This window comes from Perognathus longimembris, chromosome 16, assembly GCF_023159225.1.
Source record: "Perognathus longimembris pacificus isolate PPM17 chromosome 16, ASM2315922v1, whole genome shotgun sequence".
Lineage (NCBI taxonomy): Eukaryota > Metazoa > Chordata > Mammalia > Rodentia > Heteromyidae > Perognathus > Perognathus longimembris.
Genome location: NC_063176.1, coordinates 14,193,332 through 14,214,989, shown reverse-complemented (window position 1 = coordinate 14,214,989; position 21,658 = coordinate 14,193,332). Strand labels below are relative to the sequence as shown.

Below are 21,658 nucleotides of genomic sequence, written 5' to 3'. Positions count from 1 at the left end.
ACTTGTTATTACTATTGTTGTTGTTGTTGCTGCTGTTAGTACTACTATTATTATTGTGCCAGGCTTTGAACTCAGGGCTTAAGTGCTGTCTCTTAGCTTTTGTATTCTAGGCTGGGACTCTAGCCCTTGAGCTACAGCTCTACTTTTGGCTTTACTTGATAGTTAATTAGAGATGAAATTCTGGCAGACTTTCCAGCCGGGCTCTTTATGAGTCATAATCTTCCTATCTTAGCCTCCTGAGTAGCGAGGATTACACGCTGTGAGCCACGTGTAACTGGCTATCACCAATACAATTCTTAAAAATAATGTTATGGCCAGGCGCCAGCGACTAACACTGGTAATATTATCCTAGCTACTTAAGAGTCTGAGATCTGAGGATCTTGGTACAAAGCCAGCTTGGGCAGGAATGTTTGCCAGACTAATATCTCCAATTAAGCACCAAAAACCTGGAGGTAGAGGTGTGGCTCAAGTGGTAGAGTGCTAGCCTTGAGCAAAAAAGCACAGAAACAGTGCCTAGGACCTGAGTTCAAGCCTCAGGACTAGCACATACACACAAAACAATAACTTTTTGTATTACTATGTGTATTTTTAAATACATATATACATATATAGATAACAGATAGAGATGGATAGATAGGACAGTTTAAAATGTGATCATCTACATTTCCTCATGTTAAGTCATTGTGAAAAGCTTAAAAATATATGTGATTAGGCCAGTGGCTTGAAATTAGAGTGTTATTAAATCAAAACCACCAAATAACGGTGGTTGCTGACTGCTGCATGTGTGTGAACACTACACTATGCATTTGCTATTTAAAGTTTACAACCGTGTATGGGGAAGGCATTTGTAATTCCCATTGTTTGCATAGACAAACTTTCCCAGGATTGTATAAGAAAATCAATGGGATGAAGTTGAGAAATCAAGCCAGATTGAAATGTACAAGAAACAACAAACATGTTAGAAGCACTTGCAGAGTCACAGGAGTAAGCACACAATTAATGCGGGTGACATGCTTTGTGTCGTAATGAATCGTCACCATCCAAACATCATTCACAAATGATAGTGGAGAAAGGAAGTTTTGATCTTGCTAAAAATAAAGATAAAATATATACTTGTACATCGCCATTTGGAGTTCTATATACAAAGCATTGCTTTCATTTAAAAAAAAAAAAAGGTTCCTTCCAACTCTAGTCTCATGTTAGCCAATTAGATTGAAAAAAAGGAAGTTAAATTGCCAAAAATTATGGAAGAGAATATATTACATGTATACAGTATGTCAGGCTTATCATCAGCTACTTTGTGCCAAGACGAAGTTAACTAATTACCTTTCTATTAACCACATAGAATATGAAAAATATTCCAGTGACACAGAGCTATGCATCATCAGTATGAAAACTACACAAAAGTCAGACCCAACAAGTCATTAGCCTAAGTGACCGTCCCTTAGCTAGCCTAGTGAAACCAGCTGTGTACTACAGATATACTGGCTTATAATCTCCATGACTCATTGGAAACTCACTTCTGCCTCTTGCCTTTCTCTTCTGACCATATGTCATAGATACCATGAAACAGTTATATTTGTCCCTCTAAAATATTTATATAATTAGTACTTTTTATTATTTTCAAGCAGTTGTACAAAAGAGTTGCTATTTAACAAAGCAGTTTATAAATACAATGCATATTGATCAATGTCACCACCAGTCCTTGTCACTTTAGGCCTTTTTTTTTTTTTTTTTTTTTTTGCCAGTCCTGGGGCTTGAACACAGGGCCTGAGCGCTGTCCATGGCTTCTTTTTGCTCAAGGCTAGCACACTCTCACGAGAGCCACAGCGCCACTTCTGGCCTTTTCTATATATGTGGTGCTGAGGAATCAAACCTAGGGCTTCACGTATACGAGGCAAGCAATCTTGCCAGTAGGCCATATTCCCAGCCCAGTCCTTGTCATTTTAATCATTAAACTATTTAAATATTTTAGAACCCGATTAAGTGGGGATTATTTGTTCTGTGAAAATTTAGATAAAGGCTTTGGAAAGTCTGTGCAAGTTAATCACAAAAGAGACAAATGGAAAAAAAAATCAAGAACTCCAAAAATTCAGTACTTAGATCACTTTGTTATTGTTGTTCTAATACTGGTGCTTGAACTCAGAGCCAAAGAGCTGTATTGAGAAAGCTAAGCTTTTTTGCTCAACATTCTCTATCATTTGAGTCATACCTCAATTTCCAGCTTTTTGGTTACTCATTGGAGATGGGTCTCACAAATTTTCCTGCCCAGGCTCACTTTGAACTAGGATCCTCAGATCTCAGCCTCCTGAGTAACTAGGAGTCTAGGTATAAGCCTCTGGTTCCCTGTTAGATTGCTTTCATAAGTATGTATTTATTTCTCCACAAAGAAAGATGAACTGAAAGCCATAACTGAGACAAGATGGCTGTGGTATGTGTAGAAAATACGACAGAATACCAGTCATCAAAATTCTGTATCCAAAAAGAAATTTCTTGTCCTAATATGAAGAAGTGTAGTATTTTTACAATTCTCTACCTTAATTATCTATTCAAATCAACTAATGAGCAGATAAACAATCCATTGATGTACCCAAACTGGCTTTCCATTGAATGCTAAAAAGAAAATATCATAGGTATTTTGCTTAGAAATAGTTTGCCTTTTACATATTATAGCTGTATTGAATAGTTATATATTACCACATACCATGCCTATTGAAGCCAAGTCATATAAATTTTGCATGAGAAGAAATTTAGTAGCACCATAGTCATCAATCTATTCCAGAGAAGTGAAAGGGTTTTTAAGCAATCACTTCTGAATCTTGACATTAGTTTAAAGCTATAGATTATATCTTGAGCTCTTAGCATCCTAAAATTTCATTAATCTCTGTCTTTGAGGCAGCAAAGCCTTACTCATGGATTTATTTATAGCTACTATTTATGTTTCACACATTGACTTTGAATTCCACATCAAGAGGAGTGATTTGTGGTATTATTTTTTATTTTGTAATCATGAATCAATCTGTGATACACATTACGAGGCTAAACTGCATGGTTCCACGCTACTCTGTAGAGTTTTAGGTAGACTGTATTGGAATACCACCTAATTTACAACAAAAGTTTCCTTCCTGACCCAAATTCATATTCTGAAGCTATTTAGGGTTCAAAAAAAATGTACACTGTTGCTTTAAACCAAGCCACTTTTAAAACTATGCCCTGATTAGATGTCTCTTTTCATGATTTTTTTATATGACTGTCACTTAATACTGTCAATGCATTTTTCTTTTATTCACAACTCAGTGAAGTGGGTGAATCTATCAATGTCTGTTTTCAAGCTGTGTTATACAATACTAACATTGCTCCCTTTATAAGCCACCGGTGAGCTGAGATGATTCTAATTACATCTAGCCTGCCCAACCCCTGCTCAACAGCACTGTGGAGCAACTGAAGCACTAGTGGTTTCCCTACTTGTGGGAGAACTAACAGAGCTGTGACTGCAGTCTCCACCCAGCATAAGAACAAAAGGTCTTCACCCCTATTGTATCACTTATTCCCCGTTAACAATCAAAATCAAAGTGCAGTTCCTGCAGAATGTCCATTGCTTTACCCCATTAAAAAGCTGAAAATCACTGGGGCACTGATACAATAGCTTGGGTAGCTCATTCCTGCAATCCTAACTACTCAGGAGGCTGAGATCTGAAGATACCAGTTCAAAGCCAGCTGAGGCAGGAAAGGCCATGAGCCTCTTATCTCCAATTAATCGCCAGAAAGCTGGAAGTGGCACTGTGACTCCAGTAGAGCTCTAAACTTGGGCAAAAGAACTCAGGAAGCACACCTGCCCTGAGTTCAACCCCATGACTGATGAAAAAAAAAAAAAGCTGAAAATCATAAAGTTAAACTTTCTAAGTCTAGACCATGTGCATATACCTAAAATGTTTTTATCTTTTATCTGCTTCTTTATTATTTCTAAAAAATAGGTGCTACTTTACAAAAAATAACCCCATAACAAACTGTTTAAACATTTCTTACTGACCAAAGTTGCTTAAAAGATATTGCACTGTGGCTGGAATCATGGGCATTATTGTACTTTCTCACCTTCATTTTCTATTCTCTCTAATCTGTTGATAAATTTCCATATTTTTCTTTTTACAGCTAAATGAGACAATAGACAGCAAGAACCCAGTAAAACAATCACTATTTAAAAAATGGTGGGAAGTTGGGTCTTGGTGACTCAAGCTTGTCATCCCAGCTACTCAGGCGGATGAACTAGGATCAAGGTTCAAAGGCCAGCCTGGGCAGAACAGTCATCTAGACTATTTTCAAAGTAACCTGCAATGCGCAAGGCTGGTGGTAAGGGTTCGAGTGAAAAAGTGCCAGCATCTGTGAGGCTGGGAGATCAAACCCTGAATCCCAGTACTGCCCTCATCCCCCAAAAAAGAAAAGAAAGAAAGAATATAGGGCTGGGGGTGGAGGGGCTTGGGGATAAAATCCTGACCTAACATGCAAAATATTCCTGGGTTCCATTCCAGCATCAAAAATTTCATGAATAAGTAAGTATAAATAAGCAGTGCACAAGTGCCATCATTATTCATATAGGTAAACTATGATTTTTGAGCTACATACAAATTTATAGTTCAGAAATTAAACTGTACATAGCTCTAACTCAAATGAATACATATATTCTTTAAGTAAGGTCTCATCTTGCCATAGACTTACAATATAATTACATAAAGTAAAAAATCGGACGCAGTGGGCATTACAAGAGAAAACTCTAAGAGTCATACCTAAAGGCCTTGTAAAGACATTTAATCCAGTTGTTCATCAACATGGAATGGAAACTTGGTCTTTTTTTTTTCAAATTTTTATTATCAAACTGATGTACAGAGAGGTTACAGTTTCATACGTTAGGCATTGGATACATTTCTTGTACTGTTGGTTACCTCGTCCCTCATTCCCCACTCCCTTCTCCCCCTTTCCCTTTCCTCCCATGAGGTGTTCAGTTCACTTACACCAAACAGTTTTGCAAGTATTGCTTTTGTAGTTGTTTGTCTTTTTTTACACTGTGTCTCTTGATTTTGATATTCCCTTTCAATTTCCTAGTTCTAATACCAGTATAGACAGTTTCCAATATACTCAAATAAGATTACAGAGATAGTGTAGATACAACCACAGGAAGGTGATACAAGAACATCATCAATAGTAGAAGCTACAGATATACATGGGACGTTGAAAGTAGTTATAACTGTGATATAACAATCGTTTCCATAACATGGAGTTCATTTCACTTAGTATCATCTTATGTGATCATAAGGGTATAGCTATTGGGCTCTTGTGATCCTCTGCTGTGACTTGCCTAAACCTGTGCTAATTATTCCCAATAAGGGAGACCACAGAGTCCATGTTTCTTTGGGTCTGGCTCACTTCACTTTTAGCACGGAAAAGGACATAGCTAGCAAGTTAAACAGAAAGCCCACAGACTAGGAGAAGATCTTTACCGGCCATTCAACGGACAAAGGCCTCATATCTAAAATATATGCAGAACTGAAAAAATTACCTTCCTCCAAAACAAAACCGCAAAGAACCAATATCCTCCTCATCAAGTGGGCTAAAGACTTACAAAGGGACTTCTCTGATGAGGAAATGAGAATGGCCAAGAGACATATGAAAAAGTGCTCTACATCACTGTCCATAAAAGAAATGCAAATCAAAACAACATTGAGATTCCATCTCACCCCAGTAAGAATGTCATATATCAAGAAAACGAACAATAACAATTGTTGGAGGGGATGTGGCCAAAAGGGAACCCTACTTCATTGTTGGTAGGAATGTAAACTGGTTCAGCCACTCTGGCAAATGGTATGGAGATTCCTCAGAAGGCTAAATATAGAACTCCCCAATGACCCAGCAACCCCACTTTGGGGTATCTACCCAAAAAAGCACAAACAAAATCACAGTAAAGCCATCAGCACAACAATGTTCATCGCAGTGCAATTTGTCATAGCTAGAATCTGGAACCAACCCAGATGCCCCTCAGTAGACGAATGGATCAGGAAAATGTGGTACATATACAGAATGGAATCTTATGCCTCTATCAGAAAGAATGGCATTGCCCCATTTGTAAGGAAATGGAAGGACTTGGCAACTTGGTCTTAACTTTAAACAAAGATTAAGGCAAGGCAGGAAAATAGAGAAGGGCAAGTGAAGGCCCCGACATGTAATTCGCAATTCTATTGTACCAGAAACCATAAGGGACAAAGTGAAAAGCCTGATCCCAAGACTGGGAAACCAACTAAAATTTCAAATAAGAATGCATACCTTCCAAATTTGAATTATTTTAACTTTCCAACTTGAGTAGCATGAGATATAATCATAAGGTGTTCTGAAGGACAACTGGGAAAGGAAGATATAAGCACTGAAGTCAGAGACAAGTCAGCTCCCTGCAGAAGTTCAAGCCTGAAAGGGCTCCATGGCACTTCAAACGAAACAAAACCCTGCAAGGTCTGGTAGACTTCTGAGTCTTTTGTATTACTTTTATCAGTAATGGGGTTAGCATACCCGGGAGCATCGTCACTCGTCATGTTCCATAAGGAAAGGAAAATATTTGAGTCAGAATGTTTGAGATGACTTCTGAAGAATCTCATTCAGAGGATGTGTCATATACTTAATACCACCTCATTCAGATGTCACTGGTCAGGTCTTGACTTGCAGTATGTAACACTTCAGTGTCTTGCTATTTCTTTTGCTGAAACAACTAATTACACTTAATGCTATTTCATTAACTTAAGCCTAGCAGGAAAGTGTCTTTAAAAAATCTATTAGAATGTTATTTGACTGGAAAGAGACATTTCCTCTTTAGGGATGCTGTAAAAAATTAACAGTTTAATTTCAAAAGAGCTATTTGAAACTGCAGAGCTTGATGTACAGCCTCATTCATTTATTTCCAATTACTATCCAACTTCTATTTTATTTTAGTCTCAGATAATTGTTACTTCAACATCTTTCCTATTATTCTTCCACATGGAAGAAGATAAAAGAAAAGATTTTAGCATAAGCCCTAGCTTTCTTATGCAACTTGTCTTGGAAATATTAAAGATAATTCATGTAGCATTTTAAGGCAAGAGATGACAATCTTAATCTCTCACCTGAAAAACTACTTGCAGTGGAGAAGCACAAAGAAATATATTAGCCCGGTTCTCCCACTGGGGTGTTTATTCAGTCTTAAATAATACAAGGCTTATAAGACTGGTAGCACCTATGTATAGAAAAGATCTATGCCTGGGGCCATGACACAAAATATCCTGGTACCACAAATCTTCCCCAGAGCTTTCTGGAGCCCCTGGTGGCTATGGGCAGCTGTCCTACCACCAGAGGCAAAATGAGGTTTCACACATATATTAATGCTTAGATTTCTGTTTCCTCTTCATTCATTCTAAATAATTACTGAGTGCCTATTAGAAAATGATGTGGCTTTTTACCCCTTGTCTCACCATTTTGACATTCCCCTTCCCTTCCGTAATTCAGATAAACACGTATACAATACCCAGGGTACCAGAATCAAATACAGTGACAACAGGGGCTAAACCATAGGGAAGATAAACAGAAGAAAAGAAATAACCAATGCAACAGCAATACTTACAAGACAATATGTTATAAACTAACTGTACACCTCAGAGGAGGGTGGAATGGGGAGGAGGGAAGGTGCAAGAAAAATGAGGGAGGAGGCAACAAGTTTGATAAGAAATGTACTCACTACTTTACATACGTAACTGTGAGGGGGAAGGAGAGTTATAGACCAGTGTAGACTACATAACAAGACTCTATCTCAAAAACCTCCAGACATCAAAATCAAATCAAATACAAATAATTAGCCAAATTCATGGAGGCTTAACACCCAACCTACCCCTTCAACCACTCCTCTTTATAGTGGGCCTTCAAGTAAAGTTCTTTCTTTTAGCAAAGATTCAGTGCCAGAGTATTAGTTTGTATATGCATCAGGAAGCAAACCTTTGGTCTCAGAGTTCAACATATCTTAATCAGAGTGAACCCCAAATTGTCTTTCTAAAAACCTAAAAATTAAACATTATTTTAGTATAATCAAGCAAGAGTTTCCTCCTCTGGTTAATTTCACTTGCCATAACAAGTTAATAGACAGATGTTCTTCTAGTTATAGAACTAGGACAACTACAAATATGGAATCTTCGATGTATCTGTTAAGAGTTTCTAAATGTTTTGTTAATTGAATAGAAAAGTAACCTTCAATAAGGATATTAACATATAAATTTCATAAATACCAAAAGAATGAAAATATGGTCTTTTCCCCTGAAATTATTTATCTCACGGTAATACTGTAATGCACGATCACTTAAGGAAGAAGACTGGAAAGGAACCGATGGCGACAGGCTTTTGGACTCTGCAAAGCAGGGGGTTGTGGTCACTGGGCTGGTGGCCTTAATAAAGCATGGAAAGTGACAAAATCAAGAAACCATCTCTAATACGTGACAGATGTCCCCAAATGCTCAGGATTCAGTGGCATTGCCATTTTAGGCCAGAGTGAGAATGATGTAGAGGTTAAAAACGTCAGATTGGTTGAAAATCTGCCAGTGAGTCTGTCAGACACCCCAAATCAGCTTCCCATCTTGGCAAAAGATTGACTTGTTCCCAGTTTAGTTGAGTTTCCTGAACAGAAAACTGAAAATTTGTGGGCTGGCAAATGCAACAGGGTTTAGAGTGTTGATATGATTCTTGCTAAGAGGAAAAATCCTAGAGTTGAAACTTTGGTATTTAATATTTTCTATGTAAGACTTATTTGTCTTAATTCATTCAGTTCCCACTTCAAAGGCCAGTCAACCAAGAGTTCGGTTCCTAGGAAAGAGATTAGAAAATCTACATTTATTATTCATTTGGTTTTTTTTGTTTCCAATTATTTTATTGGGTTTTGTTTCCTTTTTTTTTTTTTTTTTTTTTTTTTTTTAGTATTTGGTGGAGCCGATGAACAACCAGAAAAGATCATAGCGGTTCTACTCCAATGCATAAAACACCCAGTTATGTTTCTAATTAGCCAATTTGAATTCTATGTGTTTTCAGCCATTCAGTGTCTCAAAAACGTTATCGCTGATGTGGGATTGTCCTAGTAAATTCATGGAGGCTTAACACTCCCTTACCCCTTCAACAGGGAAGCAAACTAAAAGAATAACAATGATGCAGCCTATCTTAACAACAAATTAACCAGCAAAGGCTCAGGATGATGACCAAGGGAAATTCTAAGAATGAGAGTGAAGCAGAGGATCTCAAGGATGGTAGGACCTGGTTGTCCGGGTCATCTTTGAGTGTTTAAAATCAGTATTTGTTTTTTTTTTTTCATGAAAATTTTTATTTTATTTTTTATTGTAGAGGCAATGTCCAGAGGGGTTGCAGTAAGGAAATGAGTACAATTCTTGTCCAACATTGTTACCTCCTCCCTCGTTTCCTAAAACTAAAGAATCAAGCAACAAGCTGAAAAGCATGCTTCAGGGAGCTGTGCAGGCAATTCCTGAAAGGATTAGCTTAAAGAAGTAGAAGTACTTGTCTGCAAGGAGCAGAAAGAGTGAATAACTGCTGCTGTTGAAACAAGTCTAAAAGAGCTATTTTCCTTCTAATACTATGTTCAAGACTACCTTGGATTAAAAAACGTAAATTGTATGTAAAAACCAAGTTTGAAGAAATGAACCAATATTTTTCTTTGATGATTGGAAATGTCACATTTTATTAAAGTGTCTTATCATACTGTGGGAGGAAAAGATATCTATTCTACAAGTGTTGGAACAATGCCATCTGTGAATCGCTAGAAAAGTTTAGCGTTGATCAGAAAAGAAGTAGAGAAAAAATCCATCACAACTCCCAGGGTAACCAATATTGAGAGTTGACAAGGTGATAGTCTTCAACATATAGCTTAGAAAAGTTGGATCATACATACATGTGCAAAAAACTAACATACATCTATCCAATTCTACAAAAGAATTGTTCCATTCTTTCTGAAGCACTGAGAAGTAAGAGTTGAGGTAGTGAACATATTTTGCTAGCCATTAGAAGTGCATGCACTTAATCTGTTCAACAAAATATTCACATTGTTTAGCACAAAACACTTCCCCAAGATCTCAGTAATACTGCCTCATACTCAGTTTCTTTTTTGAGCAATTCTCTGATTTCCTCGTGTAAAGTTGTGTTAAATCTGTAAACTTTGAGTGTTGAAAAGGTGAGTGACTGGCTGATATCCAAGAACAAATGGAACAACATCTCTGACATGTGACAGTTAATATGTTTATGAGGGATATTTTCCCACATATTTTATAGAAATCTATATGGGATAACTCAAAGGATTCTTGTTTGATTCATTCATTTGTTTGCATTTCCTTTTTCCTTTAATCTGAAGACAAGACATTCCTCCCTTCTCAGTACTCACCCTTGTTCTTTCTTAAAGTCTTTCCAAGACACTTATCTGACACTTATTCCCATTAAGTGAGTACATATTTTTGTTGGTACCTATTTTATCTCTAAACTATATTAAGTCACCAGAGACACAGGGTGATGTCATATACATCTCTGAAATCCCTGACAAAGTGCATATTAAAAGAATCAATATGAGCATGTACTGGGAATATTGGAGAAAAATGTTCTAACCTACAATTTTAATTTTCATTAAACTAACTTTTAGAGAACAATTCTCTCCATTTAGTTTTAGGTTGCTAGATTAACTCCAAACCATTAAATCTTAGTGGCCTTATACATAAAGGTATTAATAATCAATTCTCAAGCTTTCAAATGGTCTAGCTTTTTATTTATAACTCACTTGTAAGCAAGTTAAACAGTCTTCTGACTTCAATACTCCTAAGGGAAACACAAATCATACCAATTGTGAAACTCTTTTTAATATACTAAGACATTAGTTGAAACAAAAGGATCAATAGAAACTCAACACAGAAGTCAGGTTGAAAAACAGTTTTTAGCCAAGTTTCTACTCTACAGCCGTTGCATAATTGTTTGGTGCTATAAAACATTATCTTTTAACTCCTTGCATAAATGCACAAGCACAATGTATATTTGAATAAAAATTGAATCATTCAATATGTGCTTCAGACCACAGTAGATAAGCTCTGGAAATACCCTTTTCATTTTCTCAATAATACAATAAAAACCTAAGGTAAAAACTTTCTCTTAATTCCCTATGGAAATAAAAATTGGGCTTTAAAAAACTTACATAAAGTTGACTTATTTAAATCAGTTCAATATAATTATATAGGAATGTAATAGTGAAATTATTGAGATTTGTAAGATATATGTATAGATATTACATATGTATATAAAATTTGAGCCTATCCTTCCACAGATTTTTTTTCCCAGTGATATTTCCCTAAGTAATTTTATTCTATGCATGCTCATTTCTTCCAAAAATAAGAAAGTCAATACTGAATTTGAAGCTTTCTTAGTGATTTGGCTGGAATTTTTCTGAACTTGAACATAAAAGCAAATTTTGCTTTTAGTGAAGATTTTTCTTCATAGGATGTGAACAGTGCAATAATCTGGCATATGCCAGAAGGGATAAGACCCCCCCCCCCTTTCCAACTTCAGTCTTCACTGGGCTGCTTTGTTCTCTGCATCCTGCATAATTAATAACTACTTTGGCAATCAGTCATGCATTCCTCAATGGCACCTCAGGCATCAAGTGTCCTTCTCACCCTTTCTAGAAAAAAAAAAAAAAAACACATGCACAATGGCCATCCCACTGACTTAACTCTGGACAAGTCATTTACAAAGTCAGTGTGAGGGAAAACACATAGTTGGGGTGACAATGGGGCTAACAACCCAATATTACCCTGCTATCAGAGAAAACACTACAATGATGATCCGTACTATTAGTTCATCTCTTCATGAATCCTTATGGCCACAAGTAAGAACTCCACCATCCAAACAGGTTGAACTGATTATGCATCTTCTAAAAAGCAGTATTATAAAATAATAGGACAAAAGTGGAAGGCAGATCAAAGAAGCTATACTTCACTGAAAGTTATGGAGAAAGTATCCTGCTAACATCTCATCCCTCTGCCCATGAGCTATCCAGGTAGCAGTGAAAGCCAGATACAGAGTGCTACAATGGATGATACCCAGAGTAAAAAGATCAATGTAAATGCTATCTTACCACTTATACTCAAAAGCCTTAAAATATCATAGTTAATAAAAACCATTTAAGAAAAGTCAGTGTTAGTGTGTTTATTAAGATGGTGTTCACCAGATTGGAAGAAAAAAAAGGATATCCTTACATTTCAAAAGTATCTAAAATAACACATCAGGCATAGTATGATATTCAAGAATAGTTCTCTTAGTACTAAGAAAAAAATAAGACATAAATAAGAAAAAATTACCAGAAGAAGTTTGGATTAATGAATATTCAATAAGATATTTACATTAATAAATACTAAGATAAGATTTAGATTAATAGATTTAGGATTTTGCATTTTATTTTTAAAATATATGGCTTATTTGAGGTTTTTTTCCTCACAAAAATGTAGACAACGTTTGCTATTTCAGACTAAAAAATAAAACACTTTATAAAGTCTTTTGATCCTGGAGTAAAAGATTATTATGTTTTAGCCTTTGCAGGCTTTCAACATTTTAAATAATGGTGCTTATGCTACACTACACAGAGTAAAACATATATAATCTAATATAAATGACTCCAACATTAAACAAAAAAATTTCTCTTCTTTTTAAAAGGTCTGAAGTGTGCTCCTGGATCTCTCTGTGTGTGGCCTCCCAACAGAAATGAGCTGGCACTGTTTTATTTCAGTTTTGCTTCATTTCTTCGCAAACAATCTCTCGCTACTATTATACCAGCTCTATTTTTTCCCTTTCTTTTGGCAGGAAAGAAAAAAAAAGACATTTTTAATTCCTGACTCAGTCATAAAAGTAGAATGTATATCATTTGTTCTTAATTTGCACAGATTTATTTTTCATTATTTAGTAATGGAGCATAACTGGGGGAAGAACATTTTCACAAATAATTATTTGAATTAGCATTGAAATGCCAAAGACATAAATGGATGTGGTTAATCTAGTATTATAGATATTTTTGAAAAGCTACAACTGCTATATCAACAGGTCAAGATTTCATGTTGGCATTTTAAAAACTAAAATGAAAAGATAAATTTTATTTTTATCTCATTCTAAGGTGTTCCAGAATCAAAAAGTATACTAAGACGGCAAAACTTTCAATGAAAGAGATGTGTTTATAAGAGAGAGGTGTCTAAACATTCAATCAGCAGCACCTTATTAAAAATAAGGTATCATTCGTTATTTAGCTATCTGGTCTATTATTTAACTGATAGATCATCACCTTACAAGGGTGGGCATAGTTTTTAATAACAATCTGTGTGGAAAAAGCTATTGGTGAGAATATTATCCTATATTTAAATTTTTTCCATTAAGGCACAGGATAATCCAATCTTGAGGGCATTAAAGGTATACTAGAATCAGACATCCATTCATGCTCTTAAAGCGGTATCTCTTTACTCATAAAGTATAAGGAATTTAAAAACAATCTTTTTCTGGAGTTTTTCCTGGAAATAAAATGTGCTTTGACTTAAGTTTTCCATTTATAAACAGTTACAAAATATTCTTTAGCTATGGGGCCCTGGTGGCTCATGTCTATAACGTAAGCTATTCAGGAGGCTGAGAACAGTGGATCTTGGTTCAAAGCCAGCATGGTCAGGAAAGTCTGTGAGACTCTTATCCCCAATCACCAAATAGTTGGAAGTGAAGGTGTGGCTCAAAATAGTAGAGTTCTGGTTGGCCTTTAGCAAACTCAGTCCAAGCCTCACAAACAACCCCAAAAATTGTTTAAGTTGATTTACCGAAGGCAAGCAAAGCAGATTACACATCTCAATAGCAAGAAAATGATAAATATGTGCTATTTGCTTCAGTTACGGTGGATGCATCATCAATTGGCTGCACCCTCCTTACTGAAAGCAAAGAATCCCTTGCCAGAATTCCTACAGTAGGAACAGATTGTGTGCTTGGTGAGACAGCGTACTACATAGGGACTGGGAGAATATGTCGTGTAATCCTAGGTTCTAGTTATGCATCCCCTCAACTATGCAGAAGTAGCACAAGTGACTTATCTCTTGTTAGGGTCAATTGCCTCTCAGCAACTCTAAGGGGAATGGCTGACTAGCCATGAACTCCTAACCCGCAGCTGCAATGGGCACGGGTACTCCTATCATACCTCACTTCAGGAAGTTCACAGTCTACAAAAGACCTTGGAGTCATATTTTGCCATTTCAAAGTGAAGGAGTCATTGTGGTCAGTGGCACTGAGGGGCATACTGCAGCAGTGGGTTTGGAGTCAGTCCAAGCACAACCTCTGGAGCACAGAGTTTGCTAATATGAAGTGCTCAGCACAGAAAAAGAGAAAACAAAATATCAGAGATGATACAGGGGATTTCAGGGGCATTTGCCCCTGAGCACATGCCACAAGAACCATTAAGCCTGCACTCTAAGAGGCATACCTTCTCCTTCAGGCTTTCATTTATCTGATGTGAAGATAAGACTGATTCATTGCTGCCTCGATAGTGTGTGGAGGTGCCCAGGGCATGGGGAGATGTCACTTAGCAATATACAATGATAACTCAAAACATTCTGCAAGGCTTAAAAGTATAACCACCTGTCCGATTCTCACTCATCAAACCTCCCCCTTTGCAGGCAATCATTAAGAATGGAATGAATGTGTCTACAAGTGAGGAGAGAGAGGTGAACAGAATACAAGAGATGGGAAGAAATAGCAGGCCAGCTGTCTAAGCAAATTTAAACACAGTAGAGCCAATTTGTGACAAATTTATACTCCACATGCAGAAGCAAAGTAACTTCTTCAGATGGAAGTATTTATTAAAAATCATCAAATTTATAGTTAACAATGCAAGACCTTCCTACCTTTAAACTCTATTGTATTTTCTGCAGCACATATTATTTTCTTTACTATTCTCTCAATACTCCTGTAACCATCTTTCACACACCTACAGCTCAGGTAGGTCAATTTAGAAAGCATGACTCAAAAAACACAGGGTCACTCCAGCAAAGCCTACATTTATGACTTATCAAAATGTTCTAGTAACCATTTGCAAAGGTACTGAATTTAATGATGGATCACACTTGACCCAAGGCCTCTTAGTTGCCCTGTGTGGTCTCAGGTTGCAGGGCCTTTGTTTGGCAATGGAATGAATGGTAATATCTATATCTATAAATGTCTATCAGTATATCTATATATGTCCATCAGATTCATATAAGGTCGATGAATCTGGTAGACACTTAAAGATATGTGGTGATGTGTCATGACACCCTCTGTTAGTTCAGCTGGGGTAACAGGTATGTAATCAGTTCAACAGTAATAAGTATCGGCAGGCTCCTTGACCTGGATGCTATAAACATTCTATGCTCCTATCTTAACATATTTCATTTAATCCACAAGCTTCAGAAAATCATGTAGTCATAAAAAATGTAATTCTTACTATTGGCATACATCCAGATCAGCTTCTGAGTTTTGTTTTGTAGCAGGACCATAGAACACACATGTATATGTATATGTATATGTATATGTATATGTATATGTATATGTATATAGAGATAGAGACAGAGACATGTATATATCTATATAGAGAGATTTGTATATATGTGTGTGTACATATTTCATATTTAAATGAACATAATGGTATATATATGTAAGTATGTATGTATATGTACATATATATATATTTTTAATTTGTCCCAGTCCTGGATTTCAGGATCTGAATGCTGTCCTTGAGCCTTTTTGCTCAAGTATAGAATTCTACCACTTGAGCCACAGCTCTACTTCCATCTTTTTGGTGGTGAATTGCAGAAAAGAATCTCAAGGATTTTCCTGCCCAGGCTGACTTAATTGTGATCAGATCTGGGCCTACTGAGTAGGTAGGTTTACAGGAAGGAGCCATGGGTACATAGCGAAATCATAAATTCTATAAGATAGGACTCAGAGAACAATTCTTAGTTCCTTTAATCAAACAAATAATAACAGTACTAAAATAGTGCTTATCAACAATATCTTTAGAATGTATATACTTCTGATCTTGAAATACCTTTCATTTCTAGTTCAAATTATTAAATTTGATTAAATCTTAAAACTTGAAAGCTATGTACATATGAACACATAAGATGCTGCTAAGCGAAATGAGCATCAAGTTATGGAAATAAGTGGTTTATCATTGTTGTTATTTTCAACATACCATGTGAAATTATGCCTTTTTGTTTTATCTTTCTTCCCCATGGTTTTACCCCTGATGAGAACTGTAACTGATTTTGGTACTCTGGATACTGTATATATGTTTATCAGAACTAGGGAAGGGAAGGGGAACATCAAAATGAAGAGACAAAAGGTAAAAGGAGAACCAATGAAACAGCAATACTCACAAGACAATATGCTGTAAACCAACTGTACAACTCGGTTGGGGAGAAGAGAATTGGAGAGGAGAGAGGGAAGAAGAAAAATGAGGGAGGAGGTAACACGTTTGATAAAAAATGTACTCACTGCCTTATGAATTAAACTGTAACCCCTCTGTACATCACTTTGACGATAAATAAATTAATAACAAAAACTTCTAAAACAAGTGATTAAGAAGCTATCAAAAGTAAAGAAACTGTTAGAATCTCTGACCTCAAAATGTATTTCAGAATGGGATAGAGATACAAATATTTAAAATAAGCTATATAAGAATTTGATTAAGACTCACAAACAAATTTCTATTTTAGAGATATCAATTTGTGCAGTAAAGTATTACAATTAACTGAAAGTATACAATTAACTGAACAAATTATCATTTTCAAATTTCAAATAGCAGTTAATTGTTTTTAGCTACATTTATACTTAAAATTTATTCATTTAATAAGTTAACTAACAGCATTCCATTTTGTAAAAGCAAAAAGGGGGCTGGGGATATAGCCTAGTGGCAAGAGTGCCTGCCTCGGATACACGAGGCCCTAGGTTCGATTCCCCAGCACCACATATACAGAAAACGGCCAGAAGCGGCGCTGTGGCTCAAGTGGCAGAGTGCTAGCCTTGAGCGGGAAGAAGCCAGGGACGGTGCTCGGGCCCTGAGTCCAAGGTCCAGGACTGGCCAAAAAAAAAAAAAAAAGCAAAAAGGGAAATTCATGCTTAATAATGCAATATATATAATTTAAATGTTCACTCCACATTTTTATGTTTGCCTTGTATTTTTGCTTGTGTAATCACTTTTATGCTCAATAAGAGTTTATGTTGTAAAAATGTATCCTATATCATGTTGCATTCCTAGTGTATTTGCTAAATCTTCTATCAAAATTGTTAAGTATGCCAGCTTTTAAATCCTTATAAATTACTATATTATTGATTAAATTTCAAAAACATACTATAAAACACCAACACAGTTTTCATAAGAACTTCCAGACCACAATTACAAACAAGATATAATTAATAACAGGAATGAATTTTCAATAGTTTTAAGAACTGGCAGCAGATAGAGATATTTGAAATAATACAGAAGATAATACAGAATAATACAAGAAGAAAATAATTATGTTGCAATGTATAGTTATAATTAGAGAAAATTAAAATATTTGCTAAATTATAGTAAGAGTGAAAAACTTTGGATATTAGGGTCATGGATATTATTAAAGCAGTATAACTTTTAAATAGGAGAACAGAGTTCACTAAATTTAAAAATACATTTGATATATTGATTAAAATAACTCTTGATAGGTTTGCTTTTCTCTACAAAAAGAAAAATTGTTAGGTATATATTTATAACCAGAATACTGAAAGTTAGTTTTTGGAGAAATATGAGCAGAAATGATGTCACTTTAATGGAAAAAATGTAAACTATATGAAGCATGAATTTTTAAGTCACAATAAACACAAATTCAGTCAAAATGGTAGTAATCTTAGATAGAACTTTCTAGCTCTGCAATGTACTGATTCCAAAAGGAGTTAGAAAATAGGAATAGCAGATTCTGAAAAACTTCCAAAATTTAAATATTTAAGCTAGGACTAGTAAGATAAAAAAGTAGTACTATCAAACAAATGGACACCAAAAATGCTTGAGAATTATATGATATCTGAATTCAACTAGATACATACACTTTAGCTAAGCTTATCCTGTCTATAACATGAGGATGGCAATACAAAGTCCAATTATGGTGGTCACTAAATGATAAAAGAGTTATATATATTAACAAAAAAACTTCCTATGTGATTTCCCATTAATGCTAAAACACCAAACAGCTATGGATAGGTAAAGGGCTTGGTATATTCCTACAAATGTAGAAGCACGTATTTCATTTAATCACTTTGATTAGACATTAAACATTTCTAAGGATCTATGGTGATGGCATTTAAGTTGTTTGTGGCACATATAATAACCTTTATGTGGGGAAAATCCAAATCAAGGAAAGTTTTTTGGTTTTCTGAGTCCTATTTAAAAAGAGGAAATCAAGTAATGAACAAACAGGAGGCTCACTGAAGTTTGGAATCTCCACGTGGTACTTACTGGAGCCACAATGTTGTAGTGGATGCAGAATCCTGGTTCAGAAGGAAAATACTCATCGGATACAAATCTTATCCTTATTTGATTCCCTTTAGAAATCTGTTTCCCTGGTACAGAACCAGACCCGCACCAGCGTCCTAACACCGTTCCATCACTCGGTTCTTCAACTTCTACAAAATCATACCTGTAAGAAGATACAGAGAAAAGAGAACAAATCATGATCTCTCATTTTGGCAAACCAAATTCCATATCTACAGATTCATTCAGACCTTAGCAACTGAGTTCAAGCCCCACTACCCACAAAAGCAAAACACAGAGACCATAGCAACTGTTAATCTCACATTTAATGGATATAATTTAATATTCTGAAGTAGGATGAAAACAAGATCCTAATTGAAGACATGAGTCTTCTTTTGATATTCTCCAGCTTCATTATTAAAAAATTCACAATTTACCAAATAGCCATCTTAGAACTAAAATATTTTGTATGAAGCAAGTCTATCTGACATGCAGTCCATGAGTTCCACAATGCTTTTCTCACATGGAGGTGACACAGCATTTCTTCAGTCTTGATTGTGTTTAGCGATGACCATTGCTTTCTGAAAGTAATTTACTGTAGCTACACTCTTGGCCTCCTTTCCTTGCTGAGAGGAGAGCTATATTGGAGCATCTTTTCACACACGTTCTTCACCTCCAGTTTGTTCAGTACTGCTTCTGCAGTCTTCCTGTGGGTTCTCAGCCCACTGATCTTTTTCCTATATACCCTATTTTTTTAACATATGGGACCCACCTTTCTTAGACTACTAAATTCTTGAAGAAAGGAATTCATTTTGTTTTTTACTATTTTACATAACCCATGGTATCTTGAACATAAGGAATGAGTGTATGTTTTAAACATGCTAACTTGGCTTGGGAAGATTGAAACCTGAAAAAGTTAGAGCAGTATTGTCTTACAAGATAACGTTTCAGAAATCAGTAGAAGCATTTTCAGTTAGGTGAAAGACTAGGCATAAGAAGCGAACTACTGAAATGAAATGAGCAATATCTGCAAACATTTAATATTGGAAAATATTGCACACAAATATTTTTCTCATTGCCCCATGCCTATCAAATATGCCACTGAACATTTAGTAAAGGTGAAATTTCTGCTCTTGTTCACTCATGTCCAGAGTTTTACATTATCACATTTAAACATAATTATGTTTATGCATAATTAGGTTTTGTACTGTTTTAGTTAAGCTAAATTCTCCAGAAATACAAATTCCACAATCCAACAAATTGAAGTTTGGTTTTTTTTTTAGAACATTGTTAGAGTTGTCCTATGCTCTAGAAAAATAAGTCATAAGAGGAAACACTTGGTATACTATTTACATTTATCTATACATACAGCTATCACATTCACAGTAAGTCTGCTTAAAAGATGCAAACATATGACCATCTTCTTTTATTTTACTGTAATTACTAATGCACATTAACAGCATAATAATAGAAATTAACATTATTTCAGCTTTTTGTTTTTCAGTGATGAGAATAAAACTCAGGGCTTTGTGAGGAGCTGAGAAAGTACTTGTGAGCTAAACCCCAGCCTTTATTTCAGCTCTTTAACATATGTGGGCCCTTTATTTATTTCTTGAGAAACTACACATGTTGTAATTAGAAGATAGCTTCTTTAAACTATACTTTAGAATACTAAATAGGACACTGCAAATTTTTTTGTTAAAAAGTAAGTCAGAGGTGGTGGGAAAACTGATTTTTTTTGTTATTGTTATTGTTTTTGCAAGTCCTAAGGCTAGAATGTGGGGCCTGGGTGCTGTCCTTGAGCTTCTTTTGGTCAAGGCTAGCACTCTGCCACTTGAGCCACATCTCTAGTTCTGGCTTTTTTGGTAATTTGTTGGAGTTAATAGTGTCACAGAGTTTCCTGCCTAGGCTGGCCTGAATTTGTGATCCTCAGATCTCACCCTCCTGAATAGCTACACATGAGCCACCAGATTCTTTTTAAAGAGGTCTAAGTCTAGTAGACAAGAGATGACAAACATGAAATTTTATTTAGGTGCTGGTGGCTCACGCCTGTCATCCTCACTACTCAGGAGGCTGAGAACTAAGGATCACAGTTCAAAGCAAGTCAGGTAAGAAAGTCCCTGAGACTCTTATCTCCAATTAACCACCAGAAAACTGGAAGTGGTGCTGTGGCTGAAGTGGAAAGCACTAGCCTTGAGCTGAAGAGCTCAGGGACAGTGCCTAGGTCCAGAGTTCAAATCCCACAACTAACAACAACAACAGAAATGTTATGTTGTGTTGATATTAAAGAAGAAAATCTTGTTGAAATAAGACAAAGTATATGATAACTAAGTATCTTTATAAGTCTTCTCCCTAAGGAATTACTCATAAGTCAATTATAGCATGCGATTCAACATTTTTCCTCATCCATAAATTGAGCCTACTGATCTCAATCTCACAGAGGCAAATTAAAGTGTAACAGTACATATACTATCTTTAAGCACTCCAGATACACATTTGCCACTCTGTAAAGTTTTCCCCATTTCTAATCTGTACCCTTCCATACCCAGGTGTCTACTATTTAAGATAAACTGGAGGATTTGAAATCAATAAAGGAAGAAAAGTCTAAATCACAAGGAAAATAATGAGTCATAGGTTAGAACTGCATAAACCAGACATACTTATTTCAGAAGATGGAATATGGTGTGTGTGTGTGTGTGTGTGTGTGTTTGCAGAGGAATGGAGGTGGCTGGTAAACTGTTCAAATATAACTGATTCAGTAATTCTCATTTTCATCAAATGGTAATTTCCCAAGCTTATCTACATGAGAAACAAAGCTTATATTTAGAGATTCTCAGTCGCTTCTGTGTTTGGGAAGTAAACCTACATCTGACATGGTTTTCTCTCTTAATCTCAGAAGTGTTTATAAGCAATGACTCATAAACTCATACACTCTTGTACTGAAGTTTAAGGAAATAAAGATGAAACCATAGCTTCTTTGAGATCAAGGTCCATAAAGCACATCAGCATAAACTCTACCAAGAAACAACTGTGTCATACTGGGAAAATAAGAGTCATTTTACACTGGGA

At 35.8% G+C, this 21,658-nt stretch overlaps 1 protein-coding gene across 5 annotated transcripts in view; it reads right to left on the bottom strand.

Moving 5' to 3' along the window:
* Nucleotides 1–21,658, bottom strand: part of Pdgfc (platelet derived growth factor C) — a 183,483-nt gene that overhangs the window by 33,512 nt on the left and 128,313 nt on the right. For all 5 annotated transcript variants that reach the window (XM_048364720.1, XM_048364719.1, XM_048364717.1 and 2 more), the window contains one exon: nucleotides 18,575–18,755. In XM_048364720.1, the coding sequence (XP_048220677.1) occupies nucleotides 18,575–18,755 (181 nt within the window). The remainder of the gene's footprint in view (nucleotides 1–18,574; nucleotides 18,756–21,658) is intronic.